This window comes from Python bivittatus, unplaced genomic scaffold, assembly GCF_059951505.1.
Source record: "Python bivittatus isolate LINGU-HERP-01145 unplaced genomic scaffold, Pbiv_v1 ctg000440_np1212, whole genome shotgun sequence".
NCBI lineage: Eukaryota > Metazoa > Chordata > Lepidosauria > Squamata > Pythonidae > Python > Python bivittatus.
The window spans coordinates 2,477,313-2,492,644 of NW_028277063.1; the positions used below are offsets into that span (position 1 = coordinate 2,477,313).

The 15,332-nt window shown below is 44.6% G+C and overlaps 1 protein-coding gene across 1 annotated transcript; it reads right to left on the bottom strand.

The window, feature by feature from the left end:
- Positions 1-2,372: 2,372 nt before the first annotated feature.
- TLCD3B (TLC domain containing 3B) lies at positions 2,373-9,914 on the bottom strand. The gene is made up of 6 exons (XM_025164172.2): positions 9,735-9,914; positions 8,340-8,458; positions 5,861-5,944; positions 3,329-3,554; positions 3,000-3,095; positions 2,373-2,684 (listed from the first exon to the last, which is right to left on the bottom strand). The coding sequence occupies exons 1-6, from the start codon at positions 9,780-9,782 to the stop codon at positions 2,373-2,375; spliced, it is 885 nt and encodes a 294-aa protein (XP_025019940.2). The 5' UTR covers positions 9,783-9,914.
- Between the last annotated feature and the right edge of the window lie 5,418 nt (positions 9,915-15,332).

Sequence of the window (15,332 nt, forward strand, 5' to 3'; positions counted from 1 at the left end):
TAATATGAACCAATTAAGAAGTGTAACTTCCCACTGACAACAGGAATGCTTTTCTGTGCTCTCTGACGGGCGTGTTTCTTGCTCCTTCGGCCCACAGCACCTGCGGAAGAACTAGATGCCAACAAGACAATGGATTCCTTGTCACATGAGACGCTTTGGTTTGACTACCCTGACTCTGATAAAAAGAAGATCTTTGCTGTCTATAAGTTTATTGGAGAAAAGCCCGAATTTATTGCCCCAAGTGAGATCAGTCTGAATTCCCTCTAGGGATTGCAGGAATCCCCTCTCTGAAGGCTGAAATCAAGCAACAGGAAACACATGAAAACTCTAGTGTAGGACCTAAAAACAGCATAAGCTGCCCACATATGTGATGTACTCCCCTCATTTTACAGCCCTCACCCCCCATGTGGAAGTATGTACCAGAAGTATGTTGCCCCCCACCATTTGGGGGGGCTTCCAAACCTACCTATTAAAAATAGAAATCCAAGGGAGGACCACTTACTGGAATGGTAGCACATAGGTTATGCATCCAAGTCCTTGCCCTGGCTTTTTTTTACAGGTTTACCCCTTGTTAGATCCTAAGCCAGAAAGCAGAGCCCTGTGTAGGCCCTTCCAGCTTGTTTCTGAGCAGTGGGCTTCCTCGGTCTCTGCTAGTGTTGTGGTGGCCCATGGGAAGCCTTCTTTCTCTGTCTCTTACAGGCACCTTCCCTCAGCTACTGCGCTACATCCTGGTGGGATCCATCCTGGTAATCCTGCTGTTCTTTGTTTATCAGATTGTCCAAGGGTGAGTGTTGCACCAAGCCCACATTCGTTGTGCCTTGGCTGGAACCCCTTCCCTTGGTGCTCTTGGGAGCTGTGCTTTGCTCCCACACACTTCCCCCAGGATCTGATTTCTCATCCTTCCTCATTTCAGGCTTTTACGGAAACAACACTACTAGAGAAGGCTACTAGAGTTCCTGAGCCAACTGGCTTTTCCTCTGCTTCATTCCACCATCGCTCCTGATGATTTGGCCTTGGAATTTGTTTGTATTTGCGAGAAATTCATTGATGAAGAAACAGAAGAAGATTAAAGGGAGAGTCCTGGAGGCAGTTATGTGGCCCTCAAAGATTTTAGGAACAGACTGATCTAAATATGGGGCTCGGCAATGCACATGAGGCTGGGAGGGGGAGCGATTAATAAACGACACATGCGGCCCCTCTGCTGACAGTAGATAAAGGCTCCTTTAATACTTGGCAGACCTTGGGTTATAAATACATCCCACCCTGCTCTCTATTTACAGCTGAATCCCTGCCCTATGAAGTGAGGAGGGGTCTAAGAGTGAGCAGTGAAGGAATTCTGTACTGAACAGAGGAGAAGGTGTCAAGAGGAGAGGGAATGTGTTTCCCTTGTTTGGTTATTGCTAGGCAGGGGGGCATATGTTCTTTAAGCAGCACCCCTCTGATCATCTTGCTACAGAGGATATAGTGTGTGTGTGTGCGCGCGCGTGCACACACGCACACGCATCTGTGTGTGTGTGTTCACACACACACACACACACACACACACATATGAATGAATGAAATATCCTGGGTAGGTGACATTCCAGTAATACTGACAACCACATATTTTACTAGCATCCAAAAAATGATAAGAGCGTTTCCTTATTGGTTATTCTACAAATGTAACTAATTCTGCTGATAGATCCCTGATTGCCACATGGGGTGAGGGCAGTCCAAACCCAATATTATTTCTCCATCGTGTTTAAATATGATGGAGATCCTGCAACTCTAAAGAAAATAGTATTGGGGGAATTTTACTTATTCTTCCTATCCAACACTACAGTACTGCTTTCAGGTAATATGAACCACATGGGCTTTCTCCTTGGCTGGCTCAGATAATCTTGGGTCATCTAATCATAATCTAGCAAGAAATAGCCAATATGCATTCTCTGGTTTGACAGAGCCCTGATGCCCTAGTGATCTTGTTTTGCTTCACAGCCCCACGTCCAGTTTATTCTTGTTCTTCTGGTACCCAACTGGCCTGAATATCTCCCCAACATAGATATCCTCAGTATTCCCTTTGGCTTAGGACTACACTCTGGTTCAACCCCAACACAACTCATAGACATTTCAAAATACTGACAGCATTGCAAATTTAGAGGGTTTCCTTTGGCAAAGGATTTTCACATACCAAACCAAGGAATACTTTGGTTTTGTGCCCTCTGAACACTTCATTTGAGACCCTCCCCCCTTCCCAGACCCTCCCGTATCCCTTTTGGCCTAGGAGCCAGCTTCCCCAATAAATCCAGTCCCTCCCATCACCCCAATAAATAAGTTATAGGGGAAAAAGGTGGTCTGTCCGTTTGCAGCTGAGGGAGGGGGCAAGAGAGGCATTAGTCCAGGGCCTGTGTATCCAGCCTGTGCCCATTTCGCAATACTTGTTCTTTGGTGGTACCCCGGCCACGGAAGACACGGAACGCTCCACGGCAGATGAGGCCAAACCAGTATATCTGGGGAGCCATGAGGATGGCCGATCCCAAGTTGTACTCGGCGGGGATGGAGAAGGGTACACGGTAAAAGGGCAAGCCAGCATATTGCCCATATACCCAGTACATATATGGAAAGAGCAGGATTCGGCAGCAGAAGAATGTGATTAGCATGGCCATGCCATTCACCTTGTGGAGAAGAGTGTGCTGCTGCTTGTACTGTGGAGAGAGGAACAAAGAGTTGAAAGGCTAACTTAGGTGGGTTTGGCTAATTGTTCTGTTTCTCAGCTCTCTGTAGCACTGAGTGAACTTGTTCTGCCTTCCTCTTATTTATTTATTTAGATTTTTATGTTCTCCTACCTTACCCTAGCAACTCTGGGCAGCTAACAACAGATAAAAACACCATACAAAATGTCAACAAACAAGCAAAACAACCAATATACAAAACCTGTAATGTACCCCAAGGTAAAAACCAATCTGGACTTCTCTCTTCCCCCCTCCCCCAAGAGAAGCTCAATAGCAGGTCATACTCACCAAGATGAGGACCTTGCCAAGGCAGACAAAAGGGGTGCTGAGTTCAGCCATCAACATACAACCCAGAAAGAAGTCACCTTTGCCCTGGCGCCACAGCTGAAGGGGGGGAAATGGAGAAACATGATAGAACTATGGGGGGGGGGTAGCACCTTCTAAAGCACAGCATCCTTCTTTTACAATTTCTGCTGCATGGATCAATAGCCCTTCCCTTCCCTTCCCTTCCCTTCCCTTCCCTTCCCTTCCCTTCCCTTCCCTTCCCTTCCCTTCCCTTCCCTTCCCTTCCCTTCCCTTCCTCATCTGTGCACGTAAGTTCCCCTGGTCCCACTCACCACAGACACAGGGAAGCAAACCAACACCATGAAAAGATGGTGAATCACCATCAGTAATTCCTTGTGCAAGTAGGCACGAATGGCAGTGTGCAGCGTCTGCGTCCCAACACATCTTGACTCATGCCCTTTGACCTGGTACCTGTGCCAATGGCACAAGAACATAGCGTAGATATCGTAGATGAAGTAGGGGACAGCAAACTGGGTGTAGGTGGAAGTCAGCCAGTGCCTGCAAAAGGTGAAAAAGGGTAAGATAATATAAGCAGCTAACAGCCACAGTAGTCCCTGCAGAGAACTTGAGCCATGAGCAAAGGGGGTAGAAGAGGAGGATACTCCCCACGCCTCTGGAACAGGCTCAAGGCCACAATCAATGAGTAATTGATGACATGCTGATGTGCTTCATTCCCAAGGACAATGATAGCATAGATTCTGCTTTGCTCACATCATCCTGTCTCTCCCTACCACTCCTTGATCCTGATCACAATACTCTGCTACTGGACCAAATGTGGTCCCTCCAGTTTCACTTGCTTACACCTCATTTCTAAGATACTTCACCCACCACTGCACCTAGGACATGAACACTTGATAAGTTCCTCCTTACTTATCAGATCCTACCATACTACTGCCTTTATTAACAGGATGTTTTGACTTTCTACCATCAGGCTAGGAACCATGCTTTCAAGTTTGCTTAGAAACCCACCAACTCTATAAAAAGGCACTGGGATTAATGTAAATTCAAGAAGCTGGGCTTAGTCTCATTCCACTTAAAGCGGTTATCAGGAGAATACTGATGTTTAAAGAAGTTCCTGGTCTGGACAAATTTTTGAAATTGCTAAATAGCAGCTGAAATGGAGATAAATGAAGCAGTGTTTATTTACAGATGGGACCTGACTTCTTAACTGTCATATCCCTTGCTCAGCTAGCTCTCTTTGCTATCTCTCTCACTCTCCCAAGCATTTCTGCTGACAATACTTTCTGCTCCATGCAAGGTGATTAGGCCAAATGCCAAAGCAGCAGTGCAGTGCAGGATGCTGGGCTCAAAAGTCCTTGTGTGGAGCCCAGACCTAAGAAAAAGTAGGAAATGTTGGTCTGAAGCACATTTAGGAGGAATAGGGTATATGCTTTGAGAATGGGTAGAGCAGTATTTGATTTCCATGCTGAAGGATCCTACATAAATCAGAGGAAGTCTAGGCACCAGGGTCAATTAAGAGGACATTTCAAAAGTGTTGAAATGTTGCCAAGGAAACCTCATTTTACTTTCCAGAAAGAGATTTGCTGTGTAAGGGGCACAGTGATATTTTTGTGAGAATAAAAATGCTGAGACAGTTTTCACATCCTTAACAGAAGTCTTATCTCATAGCTCCCTCCCTCTGTGCATATCCAATCAGAGCTCATGGCAGAGGACCCAACAATCCAAGTTCCCTCTGATTTAACCTCCTCCTCCCCAAGAGCCCTGGAATTCCTCATCACTGGCTGCCCAATGAAACTTAATTACACATACACAGAATGCAAATCAGCAAAGAAACAGCTGTTCCTTTGGTCTAATTCCCTCTGCTGCTCCCACGTGCCTATCTAGCGTCACCCAGGGAGGGAATTAATCCCAACTAAATTCATTAGTGAGAAACAAAACTATCCTTGTGAAAAAAGCAAGAGAGGACATGATTGAAATGGATCCAACCACACCCCCTGCCATATCTTGCAGCCACCATCCACCCCCATCTCTATCCTGCTGTGTCCTCAGAATTCCCCTGTGTGGGACTTGTGCTGTGTTTCCAGTCCTACTTGTCCTGCAGAACTGCCCTACTGCCAAATTGGATTCTGCAGAGACTGAGGTCTGGCAGCTCTCCCAGAAGCCAGTGGGACTGACAATTCTTATCCTGGAGCTTGTTTCCTGCACAAATTCTGGAAATCAGCTGTCCCATATATTGTATGAGGATTTAGGAGTACAGTAGTTTGAGTGGGGCTGTCCATGGTGCTGGAAAAGGAAGGTACCAACGCAGAGGCCCGTTTTTCCAGCACCATGGACAGCGCTCTATCGAGCAATTTCAGAAAGGCTTGGGTTTTGCCCTCCTTACTTTTGCCCTGCTTACTCTAACACCCCTACTGGTTTTGTGGAATGTGTATGCAGTCTTCATATGCAAAGCATCTCCTCCCCCTTGTCCCCATTATACCAAAACACCTATTTTGGGGACAGCATCCAGAACACACTCTCTCCATTTCCACAACCCAATGCTTCACCCTACACTGCCTTCTACCACAGCACTTCCTGTTGGTAGCCCCAAACTCTGTGCCCTGCTTCCAGCTTCCTGAGCCAGCTTACTCATTGCGGTACATCTGCTTGGAACATGTCACTGTCATCCTGTTCTAAATTTGGTCCCACTCCTGGCGCAGGTGTCAAGTTTCTCACTAGCGTGACCTTGCCAAGAAGCTGGCTGGGATGCATGCAGAAAGTAAGGTAGGGATGGGGTTAGGGTAGGAATGAGATTACTGCACCACAGTGCTGCCCTGGCATGCACACCATAAATACTGACTTACTGGTCATCGATAATGTGCTTGCAGGATGAGGAGACGATGTAGCCAACTGTGGAAGCCATAATGGCCTGCACTGAGGAGACAAGTCTGTGGTAGGAAATGGTAAATGGTAAGAAGTTTAAGTAATTGTGGTTTCTCCCTCCTCTTCTCTTGGACTCTAGAACCCTATTGCCATTGTAAGTCCGGTTATGAGGCCAAAACAGTAGTTCTCAGTCCCAATCAAATACTCTGGGAGCCAGCCTAGACTAATATCTCCAGAACTTTGCCAGCCTTGACCAACAGCTTTAATTCCAACCCACACTCCTTTTGCCATCCCATAACAGCTGCCATCGGCTGAATATATTTGGAGGTAAGTAGTAATAGCTAAATGGTTCGGCTGTCCATTGACCCTGGCATGCTGTATTATCATGTGATTTCAGTCCATAGAGGAGTGGTTTTCATGCTTCAGAGAAAACCTCCTAAGTGATGAGGGGAACTGGGTGTCCCCCACCCCCATCTCAGAAGACATCCCTGGGGCTTTTACTACATGCCATTTTTCAAACATCCCTTACTACATGTCAACAAAACACCTAACCTCCTATTTTCAAAGAATTTCAATTTTGGAGTGCAGGCTGTGGGTACTTTAACTTACAGCTTAACAAACTTACAATGACCCCAATAACCAGCTTGGTGACACCTCTGTCCTATGCTCAAAACACCATGCTAAGAGGAAACCTTGACTTTCATGAGTTATCACTACTGTTGGGTTATCAAGAGGGGGTAGTGACACCCTTTCAGCTCTTGCTGTGTTCTTTGCTTTTGCTTCATCAGTCCCGCTCCCCCTGTGGGGACCTAGGAATACTGACTGGCTCACAGCCCCAATACAATGCTTCTTCCAGAAAATCCTGGACACCTTTCTATTTATTGAGATCCCTACAGGGCCAAGATAGTTTGAAACTCAATGCACCCTCCTCTGTTCCCAGTGAGTCCCAGAATTGGCTTCCAGCTTTAACCTCTCCTTTTGAAGCCACCAGGAAAGCTTGCTAGTGAGTCCTAATACCACTCCCCCTCCAAAAGTCTCCCTTCCCATATCCATCTCGCCAGGACCCACAGTTTCCCCCTTTCTCCTTAAAACCACCCACACCAAACTAACAAACCAACAAAAATCCAGGTGCCCAGCAGCTCATCCTTGAGGCCTGCTGCCTGCCTACCTGCCTTCCTGCCCACCCTCTGGACTACTAGATCCTGCTTGCATCTCTTTCTGCATCCCTGGTTACCTGGCTGAGACGATGACCGCGTCAGCCTCCTCCCATCGCAGGCCCGGTAGCCACTTGAGGCCATTCTTGGACAACAGGAAGAGCCCAGGAAAGACAATGCTCCCTGCTACCAAGGCGTGAAACATCTCGCTCAGGCTGCAGGGTTGGGGTGATGGGGGGAGGAGGAGGAGGAAGGAGGGCAGAGCGGAGGATGGGGAGGGTCAGTGGGGCTGGGCTCCCTCCGGGTGTCCACGAGGAAGGCTCATGGTCCCCCAGGGGGCGAGGGGGGATGGAGAGGGAAGGGGGGGATGGCGGTGGGAGGGTTGGTCCCTAGCAGAGCTGCTGTGACAGACACAGAGAGAGACACAGTCGGGGGAGGGAGGGAGGGAGGGAGGGAGGGGGAGCAGCTGTCAGCACAGTGCGGGAGCAACTTAAAGAGACAGTGGACTGCGCTGTGCAGATGGACCGGCAGAAAGAGCAGGGCAGCACAGCTCAGTGTGAAATAATCACCGCTAAGGAAGCTCAGGGCCCAGTTTGCAAGGCATGGTGGGAGACGGAGGATGAGGTCTGTGTATAGGTGGATCGTGGGGAACCTGCAGGTTGGGGGGCAGAGCTGGGTGGGATGGATCTGACTCAGGATTGGAGGTCTGAGCTGGAGGTTTGGGGCATCTCAGAGGGATGGGGCTGGAGACAGAGATAGCTGTGTCCTTAACATCTCATTACAGGGTCCCCAGAGTTAACCCGTTGCTTCTTTCAATCTGGAAGCCGGTTGAATGTTGCTCCCCCTTTTCCACAGCAGCTAATCAGGCATCATAATTTAACCCCCAGGACACCAAAGCATAACTTCCCTGAGCTCTGCCTCTCCCCTTCTCTGGCAGGATCACTGGACACTTGGCTAAGCCTATAATCTCAGCTCAGTTTGTGGAGGGGGAAGGAGACTGTGGGGTGGCTAACCTGTTCCCCTCCTAAAGCATTAAGGGATAATCTTCCACCTGCTGAGAGGTGACCCTGATACAACCTTTGATAGGTAAAAGGGAAATTGGCTGCCAGGAGGAAGTAACTAAATCAGCAGTGACACCTTATGGCTGACTGTGGGCATTGTAGCATGCTGGTTTTGTAAAACAGGGATGGGCAGAAGGTGTGGGGCTGGGTGGGTGGGTGCTCACGGAAGAGCTCTGAGTGATTCTCTCCCCTAGTCCTTTAGCATGTGCTCCTTCTAGAGTCCAGGTTTCCAGGGAGCCTCCCACCTGGCAGATACATAGACTGCGTAGAAGATTTCCATTTGCCCGAAGTGAAGCAGGATCCAACGCAGGATGTAGTAGAAACTGGGGTAAGCAGCTAAACCCAGAAGGAAGACGTAGGAGAACTGCCAGAGCAAAGGACAGGATTCAGAGGTTAAGGCAACCAACTTTTGTCTAAATAAACCTGGCCCTATTGCCCTTCTTCCTGAACCCACAAAGAAACTTTGAGCATCAGTTCCATACAGTGGGTTTAATTGGTTTATTAATAAGGCACCCTCAATATCCCACTTTTTCAGGACACAACTACTCCATTGGCTACTCAAGCTTTTTTTTAGACATAAATGCAGAGAGACCCAATTTATCAGGAGCTATTAGTCAGTTAGCTGAAGAGCACTTGAGTTCCACCACTGGAAATGATAGACCTCTGATAGGTTAAGAAAAGCCTCAAACAGATTAGTACCATTTTGCTCTGCTTATGAATTAGTTAAGGGATTTTACTGATTACAGGCTACTAACCATAAACTGTCCTTTCTACAGTTCCAGCCAGACAGGTGGCTTCTGGGGTTCTTAAATAACCAGTTCATTATAAACAAAGCAAGACTGTGATGGCATTGATTAAAGATATTAAAATATATTTAATAAAAATGTTTTGCTTATAAAAGACTGGTTGATTAAATACGTAATTGGGATTGTCTTGCTAGATCAGGTCAGAGGCCTACCAAGAATTGTGGAATTTGCTATTATACTTTGAGACAGTGTAGTGCCTGAAGGAGGTATGAAAAGTGATGCCTAAATACTAAAAGAAAAATATGAAGGGATTTGTGCACATTTAGCTTGGAGAAATAGGATAACCATCTTAAAATATCTGGAGAACTGTCTCATAAATAACAGAACAAATGATTTTTTGGTTGCTCCAAACTCAGGACCCAAACATGGGTTCATTGAAAATGGGGTTTGATGAAATATTACAACCTTCCTGTTGGTACAAACATTTAATAGCGGAGCAGACCATCTGCTCAGTTGGTGGACTCTCTATTGGCATTAAGCAGAGGCTAGATAACCAACTATCTGGGAGAGGATCTCTTCTTCCTTTCCCCTTCTACTGTTGATCAAAACTGGAATCTCCATTGCTTCAGTTAAGAGACCAATCTGGTTCACATTATGTATTACTAATCCACAATGTTTGGTTCTGTTTACTTTGTTGGACATTGTGGTTTCTAAGACACGGTTAATGGTTCGGCATGTTAGTAAACCCATCCAATTGTGGCTTATTTAACAAAGTGAAGTTAGGCAAGCCATGGCATACCTTATGTAAACCCAGCCAGCTTCTCCCCCCTTCACTGCTTCTGAAATCAACTGTGAATGAATGTATACATGCTAGATCTCAGCTGATTGACTCACCAGTTCCTCTGCCATCCTAGTGAACCCAGCAAAGGTGAGAAATGACATCCATGCTATTCCATATGTCCCCCTCTATGGAGGGTACTTCATGTTGTCAAGATGCTTCCCTAAGGGGCTAATTAAGATACAATTGAAATCTCACAATGTAGAAGGGTTTTACTTTTATAATAATGAAGCAATCAAGTCTGAACATTTGGTTAATTAATTCAATGGAAGAAATGACTTGTGACAGTAAAAGAATGTATTGCCTAACAATTGTCAGAATGGCACAAACTAATTAGATGGTAGTTCAAATCCCTACACTGTGATGAGGATTACTTGGGCAAACCCTTGCTCAGCCTACCTCACAGGGTTATTGTGGTTCTAAATGGGGGGTGGATGGCACCCCCCCCCCAAGGATGGGCTCCTTGAAGGAAGAATGTGATAACAATGTAATAAAATAAGTATTTGTGCATGGAATGAACTCTGTAGAAAGAAGAAGTAAATAAATAGCAGTTTTTATTGTAACAGAATATAAAATAGTGAAAACTGCTAATCTATAAATCTCATTAATTTCAACAAGTTATAAGCCATCTGGCTAAGCATGTTTGGCATATATGAACTTATTCTAGATGTGTCTATATAGAATTGCATCCAAAATCGCTTGTTCTGAAAATAATGGAACTGGCATAGGTTCATTTTGGGCAGGACCAGAGATGCAGCCAGATAAATCATGGGTGGGACACCACAAGCTATGTTCACCATATTTCCTGAATATACTCCCTATTCTTTTATCCATATGCTATATAGATATATTCATTTTTAACTTTAACTTAAGACTTTGCATTTGATTTCGGATGCTTTGTGTTGACAGCAGGAAACTCTTTTCCTGACACTATCACTTGTTCTTGTTGACCTAAGCTGAAATGAAGCTTGCTGCCTCAGACTGGAAAAAAGACAAGGGATAAGAATGACAGTGGGTAGGAAACATTATAGCAATTTAAACCACAGATTTTATATAGTGACCTGGTTCATACAGCCATAATATGATTAACTTGGCTTTGGCTTTATGTGTTGTGTGAACCCAGCCAATGGTGGCCTATTGTTTAGTGTATTAGGCAGCCAGCTGTAGTTTATTCAACTAACCATGACTTGCAAGTGGCTTAGTGTATTGTGTGAATCCAGTTAGCATTAAAAGTAGGATTGCAACTCTGGGTTACGAAGTAGCAGTCTTATTTCAGAACAACATGCAATCGACTTAGTGCCCTGATTTAGATAAGTTTTGAATACAGTCCACAGCAAGGCAGAAAGGGCCAATTTTCCAAGATCTAGTTGTGTCCATGGGATTTGAATAAAATACCTTCCTTGATTATGCCTTTAAGATATTAATTCAACAATTCACTGAAATATAAACATTAAGTATGTATTTATGTTATCCATTTCTGTCTGCATTTCAACTCAAGCAGTTGTAAGAGTTACAGAAAGCAAAAAGAAACATGGAGAAGTCATAGACACAAAAAAACAGTCAGCTGGATAATTAATTAGCATTATACATATTGACACATTTCACATATTTAGTAAGCCTTACCAACAATTCACTGGTAAAGATTACATTTCTTTAAGAGATCTAACAATTCAGTAATGAAGCAATGATCTATGCTTTTAATTCTCTTGTATGTTAATGAATTTTAAGGACGGGAAAATTTGTTACTAGTAATGTGTGTATGTGCCTTTGGGTCAGTTTTTGACTCCTGGCGACTGCCTGGACAAGTCCCTGCAGTTTTCTTGGCAAAGTATTTTGGAAGTGGTTTGCCACTGCCTGCTTCCTAGAGCTGAGAGAAAGTGACTGGTCAAGGTCGCCCAATTGGTTTCGTGCCTAACGTGGGACTGGACTAGAACTCACGGTCTCCCGTTTTCTAGCCTGATGCCTTAACCATGATACCAACTGACTCTCTACTAATAATGAACTAATAACTATTTTGATAAAGCATGACACAGAACTAGCTGAAAATGCAAAGGATCTGCAAGCTCTAGTAATAAAAGTCAAGGAACACAATGAAAAAATGGGACTAAAATAAATGTAACGAAGACCAAACGAATGACAACAGGTACAACAACCAGCCTTAGAACTGATGATAATGAAGATATTGAAGTGACAGGTAACTTTTTAGGATCAACTATCAACAGTAAAGGAACAAGCAGAACAAGCAGTCAAGAAATACGCCACAGACTAGCACTGGTGAAGCAGCCATGAAGGCCTTGAAAAAGATATTCAAATGCTGTGAGGTGTCTATACCTACAAAGATCAGAATCACAGAAGCAATGGTGTTCCCTATGGCATTCTATGGAAGCGAAAGTTGGATTTTGAAGAAGCAGGATAGGAAGAGTATTGATGCTTTTGAATTTTGGTGTTGGAGAAAACTCCTGAGAATACTGGAGACAGCCAAGAAAACAAACAAATGGATCATTGAACAAATCAACCCAGTGCCCTCACTTGAGGCACAAATGACCAGGCTCAAATTATCCTGTTCTGGAAACACGTGAAGATCTAGCTCTCTAGAGAAGGCTCTAATGCTTGGAAAGGTGGAAGGAAAGAGAAGAGGATGGCCATGGGTACAACGTTGGAAGACCTGAAAGACAAGGTTAAGGACAGATCATCATCGAGAAAATCTATGTGGACACTAAGAGTCACCAATGACTTGATGGCACATAATCTATGAAGCAACTATTCAAATATTTTATTCTTAACAGCAAATTAAACATTAAGTCTAGCAAATAAATTCTATAATCCAACATGCTTCAGCCAGTGCTTCCAGATATATTGGATTGCAACTCCCAGAATTCCCAGCTTGAAGGGAACGATATTGATGGAGCCTGTTAGAATTTGAATCTTTGTGGGAAAGGGGATGGGAGATATGCCATGATTTCTAGGTGTTGCCCCAACATACCTTTAATAGTTGGAATGTACCTGTCATAGTGTACCTTCTCCTGTATCATAGAGCCTAGACTTCAACCTGTTGGCTGCCCTAGGACAATCATGTCTGTGCTGCAAATCTCTGGATGACTACTAGATGGCAGCAAAGGGTTGTGATTATCTTTGCTGCCCTCTTGTGGCCGCCCAAAGTAATGCAGCTCATTATTGGTAGCACTAGGTTGTCAAATGCATTATTTATACTACTCTTTCATCTCCACTAAGATGGCAGTGGGAATTGTGGGAAGGTTTATTCAACACAAATAGGGAGCATAGCAATTTGGGAAGTCTGGCATTGCCTCCCACCAGTGCAAGGGATGTATTGCATTGCCCAGAGACAGAGAAGGTTTCCTGCCAACTTCCTCTGAGCTGAGAAGCTAAGCACAGGGTCAGGCCTGTTTGGTATCTGCTGTGCTGACTGGTTGAAAACATTCCAGAAGGCCACAGCATCCATTCCTGTTCCCTCCCAAGAAACCTACAGGGACTTCATGAAGTCACCAGGAGTCAAACTTGACTCAGAGGAGACTTTATTTTTTGTCCTAAGAGCCAGGGTGCAATCTAGCATTTGCCTCCGTGGGAATAAGACTCAGTTGATCATGGGGCTATATCTGTTTGAAACGGGCTTTGCATTTTACATAAAATCATGATTCAATCCAACTATGGGGAGGGGTTGCCCCCTGTTCAGCAGCCAGTTACACCGAAGATGAATATTTACGGATAAAAACCCCTTTGAAGCTTTTAAGCTGTCACACTGTCTGAGTTGGGCGGCCTTATACATCATGAAATAAATAAATAAACGCAACAGAAATTGTTAATACATTAGTCTAGCACTCTAAGCAGAAAAAAACAAAAGTATAGAAAAGCTGAACAGCGTTTTGAATGGAGAAATGCATTTTTTGCCAAACTCGGAATCAGGCTTCTGGGAATGCAACCTTTCAGAAAATTAATACAACGAGCTAAACACTTTCCTTCAGTGACGTCATTGGCAGATGTGCTGGTGCTTAATGGCTTTTAAGGACCGGGCGATCATCCCTTCTCCCTTCCGATTGAATGAACTTGCAAAGTGAGTCCCGCCTCCTCCCCGCTTCCGCCAGTTAGGGGGCTAATTAACGAGTGATGATTGGCATATTTGAATTCCTGCGGAGCATCCTCAGGCGCCCCTTAATCATGCTGGCCAATGAAAAGCCCGATCCTTTCGCCCCTCCCGCCCGCCTGCCACGAGCTCCTCTCGAGTCCCTGGAATACCCTGTGGCCGCCACCGCGAAGGTTTGCCGTTCCCATAGCAACGACAAAGGCGCCGCAACGAGGGCAGGAGGCGGGAAGGCGCTTTTTGCGCATGTGCAACAGGGCAGCCGCTCTTTAAGGTAGAGACAGAAAAAGGAAGAGTTAAAGTCTCAATGGACGAGGTGTCTAAGTGAAGTAGAGGCGCTGTCCTATTTATTTATTTATTTTTGCTTCTTCTTCTGGGGCACAGAGGATAACCTAAGAGGCCCTCTGGAAGCTAAACAGGCTTTTCCATTAAAACTGTATAGAAGAGTTGATGATGATGATGATGATGATGATGATGATGATGATGATAACAACAGCAACAGCTTACATCCTGCGACTATACCTTTAACACCATCAAACAACAACATCTGCCTATCCCAGGTCCTTGGGAAGGACTCGATAGGTGGATAAAAATACCAAATCCTGTCTAAACATCTGGCGGACTGTGCGACCAACAATAATAATAATAATAGATTAAACTTGTATGCTGCCCGACTGAGGGCGGCTCACAACAATAAAATAAATTTCAATAAAATAAATAAAACAAATAATCAAATATAATAGTATTTATTATCATTTAATAATCTATTTAATATAATACTGATAATTATTTAATAAAATGTAAATATTAAATACTGTTTAATAATAAACATAAAATAAACATTCAAAATGGACTGAAAAGATTGTTGATTTATAGCCATTTCAAGAGTGTCCTTCTGAATGGCCATTAGATGGCAGCAGAGAGATACAAACACTCTTGCAGACTTAGATATGGTGCTCCCGATGCGACAGCTCTGCAAGGTAGCCCATCATTTCTATAGTGGCTGGAGGCAGTTTGGAGCTTTTAGCAGCAAATGTCAATCTTTGCAACCTTCAAGATGCAGTAACCTCGCCCAGGATAACATTTTCACCTTAAAACCAGCGTTCACATATATATAAAAGCCTCGAAAAGGGTGTCCATGTTTGTCTTGTGCCCTACAGATACAGTCTCGGTTATAGGTAGTAAAAATGAAAATGATTTCAGGAAAATTATATGCGATAATAGACTGCTTAACCATAAGACTGATGAAAAAGGCAGGCTTGCACAGCGCGTATCGATTACGTGAGTAAACCTACAAAAATGGGAAGGGTTGAAAATATCAGAAATAAATCCGAAAGTGGCCTCCCTCTGCACACCTGAACGGTATAAGTCTGTGGTCTACCACCACTGAACGCTTGCGCAGTGCTGTGGAGTACTTTCGAGCGAAGCAAACGCGCAGGTGCGAGCATGCGGGGGAACGGCCGCCGGAGACTGCTACGAACTTCCAATTGGAACACTTCTGTTATCTTTCCCACCCTTTCCCTCCATTCTTGGATTATGATTGGTTGCCGTAATGATC

What these genes read in the sequence shown, in the direction of transcription:
- TLCD3B (XM_025164172.2), bottom strand. Translation starts at nt 9,782, where the DNA reads ATGTCATTTCTCACCTTTGCTGGGTTCACTAGGATGGCAGAGGAACTG. An exon ending in GCAGTCTATGTATCTGCCAG is followed by an intron (nt 5,945 to 8,339) that starts GTGGGAGGCTCC and finishes TTCCTACCACAG; the next exon opens with ACTTGTCTCCTCAGTGCAGG. An exon ending in TTTGCTTCCCTGTGTCTGTG is followed by an intron (nt 3,096 to 3,328) that starts GTGAGTGGGACC and finishes CCCCCCCTTCAG; the next exon opens with CTGTGGCGCCAGGGCAAAGG.